The 17,586-nt window shown below is 39.8% G+C and overlaps 1 protein-coding gene across 3 annotated transcripts in view; it reads left to right on the forward strand.

Annotated features, from left to right (window-relative positions):
- kmt2a (lysine (K)-specific methyltransferase 2A) overlaps positions 1-17,586 on the forward strand; it is a 62,004-nt gene that overhangs the window by 21,347 nt on the left and 23,071 nt on the right. For 2 of the 3 annotated variants that reach the window (XM_041803572.1, XM_041803581.1), the window contains exons 4-20: positions 237-414; positions 1,306-1,534; positions 1,738-2,441; positions 4,063-4,136; positions 4,262-4,501; positions 4,601-4,747; positions 9,139-9,237; positions 9,368-9,488; positions 9,640-9,753; positions 9,996-10,180; positions 10,367-10,543; positions 11,974-12,084; positions 12,468-12,541; positions 15,796-16,010; positions 16,105-16,199; positions 16,282-16,419; positions 16,511-16,669. In XM_041803572.1, coding sequence (XP_041659506.1) covers positions 237-414; positions 1,306-1,534; positions 1,738-2,441; positions 4,063-4,136; positions 4,262-4,501; positions 4,601-4,747; positions 9,139-9,237; positions 9,368-9,488; positions 9,640-9,753; positions 9,996-10,180; positions 10,367-10,543; positions 11,974-12,084; positions 12,468-12,541; positions 15,796-16,010; positions 16,105-16,199; positions 16,282-16,419; positions 16,511-16,669 — 3,060 coding nt within the window. The remainder of the gene's footprint in view (positions 1-236; positions 415-1,305; positions 1,535-1,737; positions 2,442-4,062; positions 4,137-4,261; positions 4,502-4,600; positions 4,748-9,138; positions 9,238-9,367; positions 9,489-9,639; positions 9,754-9,995; positions 10,181-10,366; positions 10,544-11,973; positions 12,085-12,467; positions 12,542-15,795; positions 16,011-16,104; positions 16,200-16,281; positions 16,420-16,510; positions 16,670-17,586) is intronic. The other variant, XM_041803588.1, reaches the window with a different exon arrangement.

The raw sequence follows: 17,586 nt of genomic DNA on the forward strand, positions 1-17,586 counted from the left end.
TCTGCCCAACCTCCAGTATTGACTGTCTCATCCCTCTTTCTCTGCCACCTAATTTTTTCACTATGTGGTGTCATACAGAAAAATAAAGCTTTTGTGTAACAGAGTAATCCAAACAATATCATGTTAGCGTTGATTATCTTTATGGTGTATAATAGTCTTTGTTTATATTACAAAGCACGATCTTCAATGTCTGTATCTTTTTAAATAATGTTTAAATAATGTTTTCTTCTAATCAGGGTCAAGAGAGTGACTCGTCAGAGACCTCAGTCCGCGGTCCACGCATCAAGCATGTCTGTCGTCGTGCAGCTGTGGCTCTCGGCCGTAACCGGGCTGTTTTCCCTGACGACATGCCCACACTTAGTGCCTTGCCCTGGGAGGAGAGAGAGAAGATCCTATCTTCCATGGGGAATGATGGTGAGAACGTGTACAGGGACAACAAAGTTTATCAACAAGCATATGTGAAGGTCAAGATGAATTAATAAAACATCCGCATCCACAGAATTATTTTCAACAGGATTGGGACTGGGCTAAATAGTCTGGGAAAAAAAATAATTGCGATTACTTTCATTTGACATGTAGGTAATTTAAGGTTTATGTTTATGTCACAAACTCATGATAAATACCTGTGATTGACCGGCAGAATAGCATTGGGTGAGTGCTTGATTTGCACAACACAAAATCAGTACGAGCCCAAACCATTCTGCTGGATGCGGTGATGATAGACTGTTCACAACAGCAGAGAAATCCAGTCATCAGTGAGTGCACAAGTACACAGTGTAGTGGTGATGGACAGAGCTGAGTTTGGCTGCTTCATCTCTGTTATGTTGACTGCTGCCAGGCCATGTTGGGACATGGGAGTTTGCTGTGAGGCTGGAGAGGTTGATGATAGTGGCACAACCATTGCTCAGATATATAATTCCCATGTTTATCTGGGCGTTTAATCTGAGCAAATCTGTTTTCTGGAAAATGACTGTCTCCTCACATTATGGTTATTATTAGTTTATTAGCCTTTTCAACTATGCTCATCTGTTATATATTTTGCCAGATTTAGGGCAATACAGCATAATGAGTATAGCTTGATGAATATTAAAACACCTGAAAGACAGAAAGTTCCATTTAACTTGTGCTCATTTTGAAATAGTCTTACTATACCAGAATCTGTGGTTTCATATACTGTAAATTTTTAATGATGCAACAAAATGCTTAGGTCCTTTTCCCAACCACAGCCAAATGCTTTTAAGCGGCTATTATGTAAATACCATAATACAGAGTCAGGATTAAACCTGTATGTATCTCTCATTACAGACAAATCGTCAGTAGCAGGCTCTGAGGAGGCAGAGCCTCAGTCCCCTCCCATAAAGCCACGAGAGACACGGCAAAAGGCTGTTCAAGAAGCTCCTCCTAAGAAGGGGCGACGGTCCCGGCGCTGTGGCCAGTGCTCAGGATGTCAAGTTCCTGAAGACTGTGGTGTTTGTACTAACTGCCTGGACAAGCCTAAATTTGGAGGACGGAACATTAAGAAGCAATGCTGCAAGTGAGTGCTGGTCTATGAGCTAATTGTCTCAACAGGTTATTGTAATTATTTTTAAACATTTAATGGACAGCTGGAATAGGCTTCCGCCCCCCAGACGACCCCCATTGGGATAAGCAGTATAGAAAATGGATGGATGGATATTTGTTAAGGAGTTTTTAATTAGATAAATTAAAGGTTTCATTTTGTTTGTTACATTCTAACAGGATGAGAAAGTGTCAGAATTTGCAGTGGATGCCCTCAAAGATGTTTCTTCAGAAGCAAGGCAAAGGCAAGAAAGACAAGAAAAAGAACAAGTTGTCTGAGAAGAAAGAGGGTCTCAATCCAGTAAAAGGGCCAACCTCCGAGTCCGGCCCTAAAGCCTCTCCTGCACCACCAAAGGAGGAGCCTCCTCGTAAAAAGAGTGAAACGCCACCACTCAGGTTGGTGGAAGAGAAGTCAAGACAGCAGCAGCCATCTTCAAAGCAGTCATCTCCTGCCCTTGCATCCTCCCCTGCCCCAGCTGAACCCCCCCAGGCCCCCAGCACAGCCACAGCACCCACTCAGTCTCCAGCCCTGACACCAGACACCAAGCAGCCCTCTGTCACGAGTGGTATAACCAGCAAGAAGGGACACAAAGGACAGCAGTCTGTACCAACATCCTCGTCATCGTCACCCTCATCCACTTCTTCTTCTTCTTCTTCTTCTTCTTCGTCCTCGTCATCTTCCTCCCCATCATCTTCAGCACAGAATTCCCCTGCCCAGTCTACACAATCTCATCAACCATCACAACAGCAGCAACGGCCGCTTACTAGTCAGGCACCTTCAAAAAAAGATGCTCCAGCCAAAACTCCTGTGAGCGAACCCAAGAAAAAGCCCCAACAGCACTCATCACAACAGCAAAGCTCAACAACTACGACTTCAGACACAGGTACAGAAACCTTTTTCATCTTCTAAAATTATGAAATATTTACAGCAACAAACAACAGGAATTATAAATGTTAAATCACTTTTTCATGCTAAGATTAAGAAAGTAGCTCCTTGAAAAAACAAGCAGAAGTGCAAGTTAATTAAATAACCAGCAAACAAAAGGCTAATTTGAGATATGAGCTGAAATAATAAACAGTCAGTTTTTCTTAGAAGGAATGGGTTTTCCCAATGTTTAGGGCAAAAAAGCAAGAAGCAAACTCACCAGATTTCTTTTTGGGCCCTTCATGGGTTTTAACTGAAAAGTAACAATATCAAGAATTTGTGTTCTTAATTTAAAGACAACAGCAACATATGATCTTGTTATATAAAGGACTTTGCCACAAGTAAAACCCATCCAGTGCTGTTAATTTATTAAGGGTGCTGTCTATTTTTTGTAGGAGTCAAAGGTCAGCATGCAACAGTCTATAGTTATTGTTACTTTCCTTAAAGTATTGCCAATAACAAGACACACCCTTTAATCTATGCTTCTTTTAAATCAGGAATATATCAGCATATAAACATCTTTCACATTTAAAATGAACTCACAATATCTTTAGCTGGAGCAAATGTGTTTATGCAAGTTTATAATAAAAATGACCCCCGTACAAAGCATTGTGAAAAGGCAGGACTTTAAAAAAAAAAATTCTCAGAAGGTGACAGGATTTACGTTCTGTCTTTCATATTCATGACGGACTAATCAGAGTGACAAGACAAAATGTGGTAGACGTGCAGCTCCAGTACTTACCTGAGCTGTACAGGCCAGCGCTGCTGTAGTTTGTTAACAGCAGAACTCATGGGTGGTTAGAATTCATGCCGGAGCAGGTCAGCAGAAGAGGAAAAACACCTTTTCTGTCGTGAAAAGCAGTAGTGGCAGTTTCTAGTACAACCTAACTATGTACTATCTATGTCATTTTCTTCAGTTTCCTTGCTTTCCAAACTAACCAAAGTACATGCCATGGCTCCCGCTGCTCCTCACTTAAATTAAAGTAAGAGCTGTTTTGGTGGGAGGGGCGGGGCATTCCCTGCACTGTAAAGGACTATTCGCTTTACCACAGATGACAAAACCTATGGACACAACAAGTGAAACCTGGCACGCAGCACGATATCCATTTAGTCTGGATTATGTTGTCATAATTATGGAAAGTCCAAAATCATAACTGAAGTTGAAACTCAGTTAACTACCAAGAGCCTATATGAGGTGCCTTCTATCCTGTGAGCTGGTTTACATCCATGTAGTAGTGCATGGAGAGAAGGCAGCAGCCAGTCTATGGCTTCAGCCCAGGCTACAGATGGATAGTTGCATTATAGTCATAGTCTAAAATCATATCCAAAATGCAACATATGCTCAAATGCTCTCAGACAGGCTAGCAAACAAAGACTCTGCTTTTGTAACTTAATGTAAAATTGCTACTATTATCCAGATGAATTTAGATAATCAGCTATGTCTCATCAGTGAAATATTATACTTGACATTGTGATGACTTGCTACGTTGCCCAGAGGGAGAATAAATTGAAAGAAAAATAAGAACATCAAACTTGATTTGTAATCAAATGTTAACCCCTTTCCTCTTTCTTTTTCACAGTTGAATCAAAACAATTGAAGAAGCCATCATCCCGCTCTGTTCCTCCGTCTCCTAAACAGAGAACAAAAGATAAGGTGAGAAAAGTGAGACTTGAATCCAGTTACTTTTCTGTGTTTTACCCCTCATCAGAACTTGAATGCTCATGTTTTAGACATTTCATTTCTAAATTTCCCTTCCTTTTTTAATCCCTTTTCATCAGCAACCGCTGACCACTAAACCCCCAGGCAGCAGTACTTTAAACTGGCTGAGCACTCCCTCGACTAGGGGCCAGACCAAGTCCAGAGCACCCTGCGACGGAGTGCATCGTATCAGAGTGGATTTCAAGAGGGACCATGATGTTGAGAAGGTGTGGGAGGCTGGCGGCCTCAGCCTGCTCACCTCTGTGCCTGTCACACCCAGGGTGCTCTGCTTCTTGTGTGCGAGCAGCGGAAATGTAGAGGTAAGGAAAGGAACAGGTCTTAGTTTTCAGACGTTTGACTTTGAATTTGAATAAAGAGGTATGCTCACAGTTTCTATCCTCCCCTCTTTGTTTCTTTAGTTTGTCTTCTGTCAGGTATGCTGTGAACCCTTCCATCTCTTTTGCCTGGGGGAGTCGGAGCGCCCTCTCCAGGAGCAGTTTGAGAACTGGTGTTGTAGAAGATGCAGATTCTGCCAGGCCTGTGGACGCCAGCATCATAAAACTAAAGTAAGCCATTCAGTCTGGCTCTGTTCATTTTAAAGCTGTCCACAAAAGAGACATAGTGCAGAATGACAGTGTGTAAATGCTTCAGAATCTTCCCTTCAAAGATGCTTGCCAAAAGACAGCACTTAATCAGCCTCCTGGATCCCTGCCATGACTTAATTATTTAACTCTAGTCCTGTGTTAAAATCTGTATGGTGTTAAGATTGAATGGTTGTCAGTCAAGAATTATACATGAACATATTTTGTTTTTAAAACCAGTTAAACGCTTATTTCATCGTTTTGTCCCGATGACACATTACTATGATTCATACATTTGTGGTTATTGGTCAGTAAAAAACAGACTTTGATCTACAAACAGATCAGTACCCAAAGATCAAAGAGTGTTACATGACTTTTACTGGCACTTATCTGTGACTGAAGAACTTTCTCAACAGCAGCAGGTCTCTGTCACTGTCCGATTTATATTCTAGCTTCGAAAGCCTAAAATATGAGCTTGTAGAGAAGCTACTGGCACTTCAAACTCTAGATGATAGTTCATATCTTGTAAAACAATGTGAAATCCTACTTCAGTATACTTTGTTGTGTTCTTTTAATTCTGAGTTTTGATCACAAAAAAAACCTCTTGCATTCCCTGTATCCTCGAGGTTTAATTTACTTTCTTTCCTCCTTTCACACAGCAGATTTTTCTATAAAGTTTGAAGCCTGTAATGTTCACGTCTTAGGGCTGTTTTCTACTCTGCTATCGTTGGCGCAAGGATATATTTCTTGATATTTTATTGCTAACTCAGAACAGTAGAATAGTGTGAAACTTCAGACCTGCCAACCTGTACGTATTTTGCGTAGCAGGCAGGCCCGGAGTGGCTAATCTGGATAACCAGGAGAGTTCCTGGTGGGCTGGGCTGCTTTCAGGGCTGGTAGGGCTGCTGTACAGCAGCATTAAACAGGCTACATTAGCTACGATTGACACAGGAAGGAGCAATTAGTGTTTGATTTACATATCACACAAACTCTCTCTCTCTCTCTCCCTCTCTCTCTCTCTCTCTCTCTCTCTCTCTCCCTCTCTCTCTCCCTCTCTCCCTGCGGTCCATCTGACTGGAAACAAAGCCTTTACATTGGTTCCACGTTTACCATGTCACTGGTCAGTCACTGATCTAAGACAGACAATGTGATCATTAAGAGAGAAAGCTAGATAATAACTAGAGCAAAGCTTACAAACAGGTTGGAATAAAAATGGAATGCTTTAGACGCTCACACGAGCTAATATGCAAATTTATGATATTACAAGCTCACAGCTCAATGTAAACGCGCCAGGTGGCAATGACACAGGTAAGCTAGCAGAACCAGGTGTTCAACATATGTCTGCATAAACTGTGCAAACCACCAATAAAGTTTATGAATCAGTTAGCAATTGCTATAAACTCTCTGTGCCGCACGTCAGATTCATGCTCTATATATATATATATATATATATATATATATATATATATACAAATTCCAAATTCAAATGTAAAAAAAAAACAGAGTATAGTATTGGCATGATATGCAAAGAAAACTAACTTGGCCAACAAATGATTGGGGAAAAAAGGGGTTTTATGAAGGGAAAAATATTAAAACAACCATAGACTCATACAGCTATGAAACCTGTACTTAGAAATTGAGTGGCATAGAAGATCATAATAATGAAACAGTCAAAATTATGAAATGAAAATATCAATTTTTATTTTTTAATTGTGGGAACTGGCTTTCATTTATTCAAGAAAATATTTCTTAAAGTTTTAAACTTAACTTTTGTATCAGCAGCTGTAGCAGACCCCAGCACAGAGCTCAGTGTGATTGTTGCTGTCAGTTACATGCAACTTGTTATTTTATATCGTCATGCGTAATCCTCGGCGTCTGCAGTGTGAATGGCCACGCTCCTCAGCTGATACGATGGTGAGAAAGTGACCTACAGCAGCTCATACAGACGGGGAAGGCTCAGGGTATATGCAGTACAGGTGGTCGTCATGTTTAAGAGAAGCGCTGCTATAATCGTATTTTTATTAAGGCAGGTAGGCTAGACGATGTTAAAAGCAAGTATCTGCTGGCTTACTTCTCTGTTGTCCTCGTCCTCTCCAATTACGCACGCATGGTCGCAGTGAGTTGTCAGTGAGAGGACAGAGCCCCCAGTCAGCGCAAACCTCCGATTAAAGATTAATATATAAAATGATGCATTTTCTCTTCAATAATATTGTAGATGCTGCTGTTTCATTAACAAGCCAATATGTGGCTAAATTTAGCATACATGTCAGATATGACACAGACAGACAGCAGTGTATGAGGGAGAAATGAAATGAGGTAGAAATGATTTTTTTGTTTTATTTAACATTTAACTCCAGTAGTACTGAAGTTATCATTACACCTTGATACCTACACTTAGAGAGAAAAGAAGGATCTGTTCATTTAGATTAGCTCTATAAACATCAGACCCCAATGTGATAGTACAATATGGACCAAAATCTAACATTGTTTGATGAATTTCTAATAATGTTAGGAATAGTTTCCTATTACTCTGAGTATCAGTAAATATATAAGGGGTGTCCAAACTATGGGCTGTGGGCCAACTGTGGCCCTTTGTCCTTTTAAATTGGCCTGCAAGAAATCCATTAAAAAGGCCCCCATAAGAACATAAAACTTGTACTTTACTCTATTTCTTAGTTTGACTAGGAATGCACAATATTGGGGTTTATACAATATGGAGATATTTACAAATTAAATTTAGCCCATATCAATACCGATCTAAAAATGCAGAGACCTAAAACACTTCAATCCTTGAAACACAGTTAAAAGATGAACACAGAAACAAACTTCAATCTCTAAAACACATTAAAGTTTAAGTAGTTAGGATGAAACTTAAAAAAAGAGTTCTGCCTAAAGTAAAAAAAAAAAGATGATAAAAGGATTATAGCAGCAAATAGCAGCATGAATGGAGCTCATTTGCTTCTCTGTCTAATCTATCTCAAGGCTCGATTTCCAAATCACATTGCTCTAATCACCGTCAAGCACCAACACTTCTATGAAGTTAGTCAGCATCCTGCAGGTTGCTCTTGTTTTTTGTCTCAGTGTGGAGACAAACTGCCAGCGTCTCTCTTGCGATGTTTGCTTTGTTAGACATTAACTGAGAGCTGTATTTTAGGCTGTTTTGATTTTGTTTTGGTTACTGGTTGGTCTTAGAGATATAACATACATTGTATATGTTGTGCTGCTGGTTTTTGTTCTGTGCTGTTCTGTAACACCAGTGCTATGGGCAACACAAGTTAACGTACAGCCCTGATATGTGTATGTATATATATATATATATATATATACACACACTCTCCTCAGTGAAATTCTCTTCTCTCTGTATTTTTTTATCATCCGATTGCCTGCCAGTGAATGGGGAAATTACTGTGAACAAAGCAAAGGATTTGCAAAAATCTGCGACAAAAACTGCACAACACAAGTGGTACTCAAAATATTTTGCCAAGGTTGGCAGGTCTGAACCTTTATGTTAATGCATGTGCTAAAGCAGGGGGAAATTGTTTAGAGAATTGCTCCACATCACAATGAAAAACTGTGAGTTACCTGTAATGTTTTTTACATAAATCACAAGAAAAAAGACAGGGAAAGTGTCAAGAAACAGTTGTTCTTGTAGTCATGGCCATTAGTATGTAGCATTCAAATGGTGTCAGTCACTGAGAGAGGTTTATTGGTGGAGACATTTTTCTTATTTTGGTGAAGGATCACACAGCCCCCCCCCAAAAAAATCTGAAATTTCCATGCCTTAAAATGTCTCAGCAAATTCGCTTAAACATCCAAACTAATCCCCCAAATCCCCATGAAACTGCCAAAATTTCAAAGCCTATATCCCCAGAAACCCTTCAAAAAATTAAAAACAAACATATCCCCAAATGTATTTGAAAATTTCAAAGCAAACTTCCCCAAAATATCCTAACAAATTCCTGAAAATTTTGTTTTTAAATTTCTCATTTGGAGCAGATATCAAACTTTAATTGATATTCCAGACAATCATCTCAAAAATTCTAAAAGCAGAAATTATCACTGTGTTGTAGGAAAGCTAAAACTTTATGTCCTCATATGTGTATGTACATGCACATGCAGGGACTCAGGAGGTTAAAGAGACAACCATGACACTTCGCGTGAATTTCTGCTGTGGAAAATGTTAAAGAAAGCCTGTTAATGCAGAGAGTTGTCATTTTCCTCGCTTACACTTTCCCCTTCACAGACATTTTGGAAAAACTTTCCAAAATAAACATTTCTTGCTGATAGCCTCTTTAACTTATGTAGGTCATTGAGAGGCATTAAATGTGTTCACATTTTTTTATACTAATATCGCTTTTGGATTTTATTTACCGTAGCAGCAGCTGCTAGAGTGCGATAAGTGCCGAAACAGCTACCACCCGGAGTGCCTGGGTCCCAACCACCCTACCAGACCTACTAAGAAGAAGCGAGTCTGGGTATGGACTCCCAATTCTCATTCTTTCTCACCTTTATCACGTGTGTCCTTCCTTTCTTTCTTCTCTCCTTTGTGTTCAAACATTATTCATGCTTCTCACCTTTGTGTTACCTTTTTTTTCTTTTTTTCAGATTTGTACCAAGTGTGTGCGCTGTAAGAGTTGTGGAGCCACTAAACCTGGGAAATCCTGGGACGCCCAGTGGTCACATGACTTCTCCATGTGTCATGACTGTGCCAAACTCTTTGCAAAAGGTGATTGAGAAACATTAAGAACCATGGTATTCTTTCTGGGATTACAGAAGGATTTCTGAACGTACTTACATTTTTAGAGATGTGGGAAAACATTTTTGCTTCATGCAACATTGGTTATAAGTAACTCACCTATTACTATTTCCTTTCTCAGGAAACTTCTGCCCACTCTGCAATAAGTGCTATGATGACGATGACTACGAGAGCAAGATGATGGAGTGTGGCCGCTGTAACCACTGGGTTCATGCTAAGTGTGAGAATCTGACAGGTCAGTAGACTTTAAAAAGCCAGGGAGAAGTGCATGAAATCAAATTAACCATATGTTCTTCTGCATTGTATGCTGTAATATCAGCACATGTTGGACTCCGTCCGTCTTGTCAGTTGTCAGTGTCTTTGCTGCTGACTGACAGGCTCTCCTGTATACTGTACACACTGTCATGTTGATGAGAGGCAGAAAAAAAACTAATAACAGGAGCAATAATGACCCATCGTCTTCTGCCTGTCATACAGATGAAATGTACGAGCTGCTATCTAAGCTGCCAGAGAGCGTCGCCTACACGTGTACCAAATGTACCGACCGCCAACCGTCTGAGTGGAGGATGGCACTGGAGAGGGAGCTTCAGGGCTGCGTTCGCCACGTCCTTACAGCACTGCTCAACTCACGCACATCTTCACACCTGCTACGCTACAGACAGGTACGATTTACAAAATGATTCTTCAAAAACAGAGCGATGATTGTTTGAATGAGTTTTGAAGTTTAACGATTCTTCATTCATTCTTATAGTAGTGATTAGCCGGGCCTCAACAGTGTGCTCAGACATATTCACTCATAAGCAGCTGTAGTAGCAACCAAAGTGTATAACTTTCTTGCCTTGGTGCAGGCGGTGAAGCCTCCAGAGCTGAACCCGGAGACAGAGGAGAGTCTTCCATCCCGTCGTTCCCCAGAGGGCCCAGATCCTCCAGTCCTGACAGAAGTCGCCCCAACACCTCCTAGTGACTCCCCTCCAGACCTGGAGTCTGTTGAAAAGAAGATGGATCAAGGTCGCTACAATTCAGTGGTAAGTGTGCTCTTTCCATCTTTGGTAAATTTGTGTATTATTTATAGTATATTTAGTAGATTACAGGTGCGATGCCCGAATAATGTCTTCATACTTCTTTTCTCCTGTCACTTGTCTTTGTTAGTTCTTGTATTTTACTGGGAAACCAAACTGTTCCCAAACAGGAGACCTTATTGATAGCAAGAGATCTTCAGGCTCTTGCTTCTCATTTGTGGTTGCCATAATGGTCTAAGCTTGCTGTGCAGGGTGTGCTCTACCTGCAGGTCTGTCTGGGAACTCTGATTTGAAGAGCATCTGTTCGGCACATACTTGGGTTCAGTAGTTTTCTGCATTGTACTGAAGGCCTAGTACCATAAATGTTTCTGTACAAATATATGTATGTACCTTTACACTCTTACAGTCTATATTTAAAAGGGTAGGGGGGGCTAAATCCATTTCAGTCAGGACCATTTTGTCAAAAAATACATGTGATTTGTGGTTCTAAATATTTGTCTTAATTAGCAGTTATTAATTAGCACTTACTGCTGTTATCTAGGTTTGGTGGTGTGGCTATTCTGAGATCCCCAGCCGTTCTATGAGCCTACATAGAAAGCCACAAATAGGAAAAACACGTGTCACTGCCCTTCCTGTGCCGATAAAGAAAGCCTTAGACAGGGAGGGAAGCAGTGAAAAAACACCCAAGCAGAGCAGGCGTCTATGACAGTAGAATGACAGTGATTAATTCAGAAGCAGAATAAAGAAGGAGCTGGGGTGGAGGAGAGTTGCAAAAAGTGGCTTGCAGAGAGAGCAGCAGAGAAAGGGGGCTAGAGCAGTTTAAACTGGAAAAGCACTCGGAGAGCGCAGACCTCCGCCGTTAGCCCTCTCTCCCAATAGTAAAGAATCCTTTAAAATATTCCTGGATCCAGACGGTGATCTGGATCACTCTCAAAATCGAATCACTTCTTCCTTATGCCATTTCTGACATTTCCTGAAAATTTCATGAAAATCCGTCCATAACTTTTTGAGTTATGTTGCTAACAAACAAACTAACTAACTAACTAACTAACTAACTAACTAACTAACTAACTAACTAACCAACTAACCAACTAACCCTGCTGATCACATAACCTCCTTGGTGTAGGTAATTAGGCAGCCTGAGTGCGATTAGCCAATTCTGCGTTTGGAAGCAAATCAGCTGGCCGTCAACTGATTTGTTGATCTCAATAATATGGCAGCACTCCATCACCTACTTGGACTAACACCCAAAGCTTGATTTTTATGCTACATTTCAAAATTCAGTCCCTTGACTTTGGACAGTTATATCCATTGTAGTAAAAGAGCAGTTCCTTTGATGAATATTATGTAATGTATCTAATGTTCATTGGCACTTTCCTGTATTTATAAATCCTCTTTGTGCTTTTTGTGTATGTCTGGTATAATTTCTCCCTCAGCTGGAGTTTAGTGATGACATCGTCCGAATCATTCAAACGGCCATCAACAGTGATGGAGGCCAGCCTGAGAGCAGAAAAGCAAACAGCATGGTCAAGTCATTCTTCATCAGGGTAAGAACCTCAAATCAGCTTGTGTCTGATGGATCATATCAGTCCCCTCACTGATACTGGAAACACAGCAAAATTACTGGCATAAGTACAGTTAGCCATTTACATGTTGGTAGCAGCATACTTCAGCGTTCTTTTTTTAAAGAAATATGAATCGTACCAGAGAGTTTAGCTGTATCGAGTTTTGAAAGCAGTACACTAAACAGTACAGTTTAATGATGAAAAGGAGACCCTCTTCAGCTAATGTGGGATATCAGGAGAGCTCTTGCACATCACGTATCCTAACTACTTTCTGTTAGCCTTTATTATTTTTAATGTTTTAAATTAGAGTCTGTACAAGATATTTAGTGGAAGGTTTGCTGACGTCTGAATGTTCTTTGTTTCAGCAAATGGACCGAATCTTCCCATGGTTCAAAGTGAAAGAATCAAGGCTTTGGGAGAGGCAAAACGTCTCAGCCAAGTGAGTGTCTATCACCTTAGTGATACATGTTGGCCGTAACTTCACTCTATTGTCTATATCTGTAAAATAATTTACCTTTACTAGTTGTTACTAGATGCATAACAGCTTCACCGCTTTTTAAGTGTTTAAAATAACATCTATAAGATGAGGTAATTGAAATAATGACCCAAGATATTTAAATCAAAGCTTAAGCAAATCTAAAGAGAAGGGCCCCTTTGCATGCAGTGATCTTGATCTTAATTATTCTCTAAACTGCAGTTATATTTCAAACTTTCATTGCGAGTTACAGTGCTTAACAAATTTATCAGACCACCTGTCATATTTGTCTCAAAGACCACCCAGTATCATGAAGAGCTTTAATGTGGACTCTTTCATTTTCAGTGAGCTCTCCACGTTTTACCATTTTGAACAGGAATGAGGAATTTCAAACTGAATTCACCCAAATTTGAGCCGGCACACTGGGCTTCTCTGAGAAGTCAGAAATTAATCAAGCATAACATTCAACCTCTAAAACTCATTTTTCTGTTTAGTAATGCAAGTAAATAACTATAATTTGACATATTAATCAAGAAATATTAATGTGCTTTACTGTTTTTTCAGGGGTTTTTTTTGTAAATCAGCAAATTAGAAAATTCATGGATAACAATAATAATTATATTTTAGCATTAAAAATATCATTTGGGTTAAAGAGCTTCTACATATTGGTGTATTAACCATTGCAGAAACATAAAAAATGATGTTGGTAATTACCAATGCTGTTAATTTAGGGCAGCTGTGGCATAAACCTTACTTTGGTTAGGGTTAGGGTGGTCTAATAAATTTGTTAAGCACTGTATGTTTGTAATGAAAGAGAAGAAAAGTAGAATTTAATAATCCTGTAATGCGAGCCTATCCAGAGAAAAGTCAGGCACTTCTCAAGAACTTGAAGTCTATAATTATTGAAAAGACGAGTAAGATGTGGTTTGATGGGAGATGTCCCATCATCTGAGGGGAAAAGAAAGCAGTGAACTAATATTTATAAAATGTGTGGGCTGGCTGTCAAAAAAGCCCCAGAGTAAAAATAGTGGAAATAACAGCCAAGAGGCAACATCAGGGTATCCTTTCAAAGACGCTTTATCTTTTTGTGTGGTTAACATGTTGAATATTCCTAGGTGGGAATCACAGCTACACTGCTTTCTGTGCTACAACATTTATGACCAAATAAAACATCTCTATGAGAAATAAGGATCACTGTGATAAGTGGAGGCGAACAAGGAAGTGATTTAGTTGACAAACCTTTATTTGATAAAGTGACCTTTAGTCAATGTCTTGGTTAAAAATTACAAATTCAAATGCAATAAAGCTTCTTCTTGCAAATGAGGAAACTCAAACACTCAGAACATCTGTGATAGTCATCATACCTGAAAAGCTGTTGACTGGAGCACATGTTTTTGCATTACTACATAAAGATGAAATAATATTTGGCATTGATTGCATGCTATTAACGAAAAAGAGGTTATTCCAAGTGATTTGAAAGATTCTCTCAAGTGTGGTATTTTTATTCCTATTATTACTTTTTCAAGCTGATTGGTTTACCTGATATTATCATTGTTTTCCTACACATTCTCTCATTCACGCTCTCTCAATGACTCCCTCCTTTATATTTAGTTCTCAGCTCTCCCAGACCGTTTAGTCTGCCTGTTCTCCAAGCATTGTGGGAGGGAAACCGTAACAGTGTCACATTTCACATAAAGGCCCTTCAATACATTATTGTGGTCTAATTGTGGCTTACTTGTCAGTTCGGTCTATTGCGTTATGTATCATTACTCCAGCACAGGAAACCAATGATCCATCCAGTTTATTTTGTGGCCATAGATGCCTGGATGCCTGTTTAGATGTCTCTTATTGATAATAATGTCACATCACAGAAATACAGACAAATCAGGTGAATAAGGTTCACTTTTAGTACCCTTTTTTCATCCTAAAGGTGGGCTGTGACCTAGTGGTGTGACTAATATAGCAGTACAAAAGGCTGAAACGTGCCGTCATGACTCAAGTGCATTTTCACCACACAATGCAGACCACTCAACACAATTGAGAATTTTACACTGTTCGTTTTATAGTGCAAGCTGCTGCCTTATGGTTCATAACGTGCTGGGATACGTATCTTAAGGTGAAAAGAGATGGTACTGAAAAAGGTACACATTTCCATGTTGTAGACTTTGCTGAACATGGTCAACTGGTTTGGCTCAGTTGGTGGAGCAGGTGCCCTGAGCAGAGGCTTTAGTCCTCAGTGCACTTCTTTTCGCTCGATCTCCCCATGTTTCCTGTCTCTCTGCAGCTGTCCTTTCAAAAAAGGCAAAAATGCAGGAAAAAAAATCGAAAGCAAAAAAAAAAAAAAACATCAAAAAGGAAGACAGCTGGAACCCCCAGTTGGGATTGGTTATCTAGATTGAACAGTCATTAAACCAGGCTGTACTTGGCAGATCTCTCCATTCAAAGTTCTTGGTTAATTACTGCTGTCACTGCTCACTTTTTTCAAATGCTTGTTTTTACCAAAATAGCTTGAGGTCGATAACTCTGATCAAGCTCAGGATATTAAACTAGGTATTATAACTTTATCCCATGTCTGCACAGACCACAGGGCATTTGCAATCTGTTAATGTCTGTAGAACTGTAAATACTAACAGTCACAAACGTCAGTTTCTTGCCTGAAAAACCCAACGAAGGTCTGAGCGATGAAATAACAACCTAGCTTAAATACTAACACTTCGATATAATTTACGGTTAGAATACCCTAAAAATAAGTCTTCTGCCTGAGATCTGGGATGCTTTTGACAGCTGTTGTGGTCCGTCACTGCGGGTAAGGAGGTGTCTCTCACCCGCTTGCTGGCGTTCTTCAGTTGACTGAGCTTGGAGCTTCTCAACTCAACTCCAATTCGACATCAACTTTCATGAAACTGCAAATTCTAACTATCACCAATATCAATTCCTCACCTCAGAACTTCCCAGAAGTTAATTTAGTGATGAAATTCTACCCAAAAGTCTTTAAAAACTCTCCATTGCTGCAGTGAGGTTTCAGGCATTTAAGATGAGTGGAAGTGCAATCTTTTTCAATGCAGAAGAAACAAAAACACACGTATTTTCTAAACACCTAACTGGGGACATGAAATGGAAACTATGTAGCAATAGCTAAAATCTCTGAAGGCAATTCTTATTCAGTAAATTACCGAAAATGTAAATCTAATCAAGACTTGTCTCTGTTTCTCCCCTAGCAGTGGGCTCCTCCCGAACGCTGTGCTGCCCCCATCTCTAGACCACAACTATGCTCAGTGGCAGGAGAGACAGGAGCTCTCACGTGCAGAAAATCCACACCCCATGAAAAAGATTATCCCAGCTCCCCGACCTAAGACTCCTGGTGAACCAGACTCTCCAGCCTCCCCTCCTCCACTCCCACCATCTCTGCTCCCACCAACCCCACCCCTACCTGGTGAGGCAGTCTGAAAAATATATACATATGCACATGGTGGCTGCACATCTTTTTACTTTTTTACCTGAAATTTTATCAATGTCTTTTTCTTCAGATCGTGAAGACAGCCCTGAGCTTCCTCCCCCACCGGGTATTAGTGATAACAGACAGTGTGTTCTGTGTCTGAAGTATGGAGATGAGAACACTAATGTGAGTTGGATATCTATCCAAGTTCTCTTTATCAGGCATAAGAAAGTCTAAGCGTCACATCTAACAATGCTATTTGTTTCAGGAGGGAGGCAGACTGCTGTACATCGGTCAGAACGAATGGACACATGTGAATTGCGCTCTGTGGTCTGCCGAGGTGTTTGAAGATGATGACGGCTCGCTGAAGAACGTCCACATGGCTGTTCACAGAGGAAAACAGCTGGTGAGATGCCATATCTCTTCACAAATTCTTACTCTATTTTTATTCTTAATTCTTCAGCAAAAATGTAATAAATCTTGCTTTTGTTATTCAGAGCTGTGAGAAGTGTCAGAAGCCAGGGGCCACAGTCAGCTGCTGTCTCACCTCTTGCACCAGTAACTACCACTTCATGTGCGCCCGCCAGAGTCACTGCATCTTCTTAGAGGACAAGAAGGTCTACTGTCCTAAGCACCGAGACCTCATCAAGGGGGAGGTAAGAAAATCTCATAACTTCTAAAGTTAAACAGAATATTTATATATATTGATAATACTATAGGTGGCCCTGCATTAACCATATCACAGCACATATTTGTGTAATGAATAATGTAATGTCAGACAAACATATCAGGATAAAACATAATATCTTAAAAACTTAAGTGTGCAAAATCTTTCAAAATATTTTTTCAAAATATTTTATCATGTTTGGTCTTTTATACATGTATTCCCTTTCAGATTTGTGTTTTCTTGAATCACAAGAAAAGACCTCTGTTATTCGAAGTTATAGAACTTCTGAACCATAAATTGTAGACGCTTGTTTTTTCCTCTGAAAGCCCTCCTATTATGCAGTTCTAATGACGCTATCCATGCCTTTGTAGCTCTTACAGAATGTTTTCTAGTGAGCCTGGGACTTGGATGGCTTTCCAGGGTCTCTAAAGATGAAAACACACTTGTAACTCCGATATTGGACATCTCTTTATCCATTTACAATTCACTTTTGGATCACTGGGCAGCTAGCAGGGTTAGCCTGTTGCCATATTGTCTGTTGGTATCCCAGGATGTATTGTGACTGGACTGTGGCAACTAATGGAAAGCTCACGTCATGCTTTGCTGCACAGCATTTGTGCACAGACTTAGAAACTGAAAAAAGAGGGTCTAAATGACTCATAATAGAGAGAAATAAACATAGAGAGGCTAAAATTTGTCTCTCTTTGTCACTGCAGACAGGAAATGCTTAGAATAATTACTCGAAATTACCAAAAGGGCATATACTTTTTTGTAATGTAAATATTTTTAAGACTTTTTGTCACTTTTTGTTTTAATTTCTGATTATTTTTCGTCTTTTGTTTATAGTCTCATAAATTTTTAAAAATTCAAGTGACATTACTGCAGTATACTTTTTCTTAAAGCCCA

The sequence above is a fragment of the Cheilinus undulatus genome, linkage group 2 (genome assembly GCF_018320785.1).
Source record: "Cheilinus undulatus linkage group 2, ASM1832078v1, whole genome shotgun sequence".
In the NCBI taxonomy this organism is placed as follows: Eukaryota; Metazoa; Chordata; class Actinopteri; order Labriformes; family Labridae; genus Cheilinus; species Cheilinus undulatus.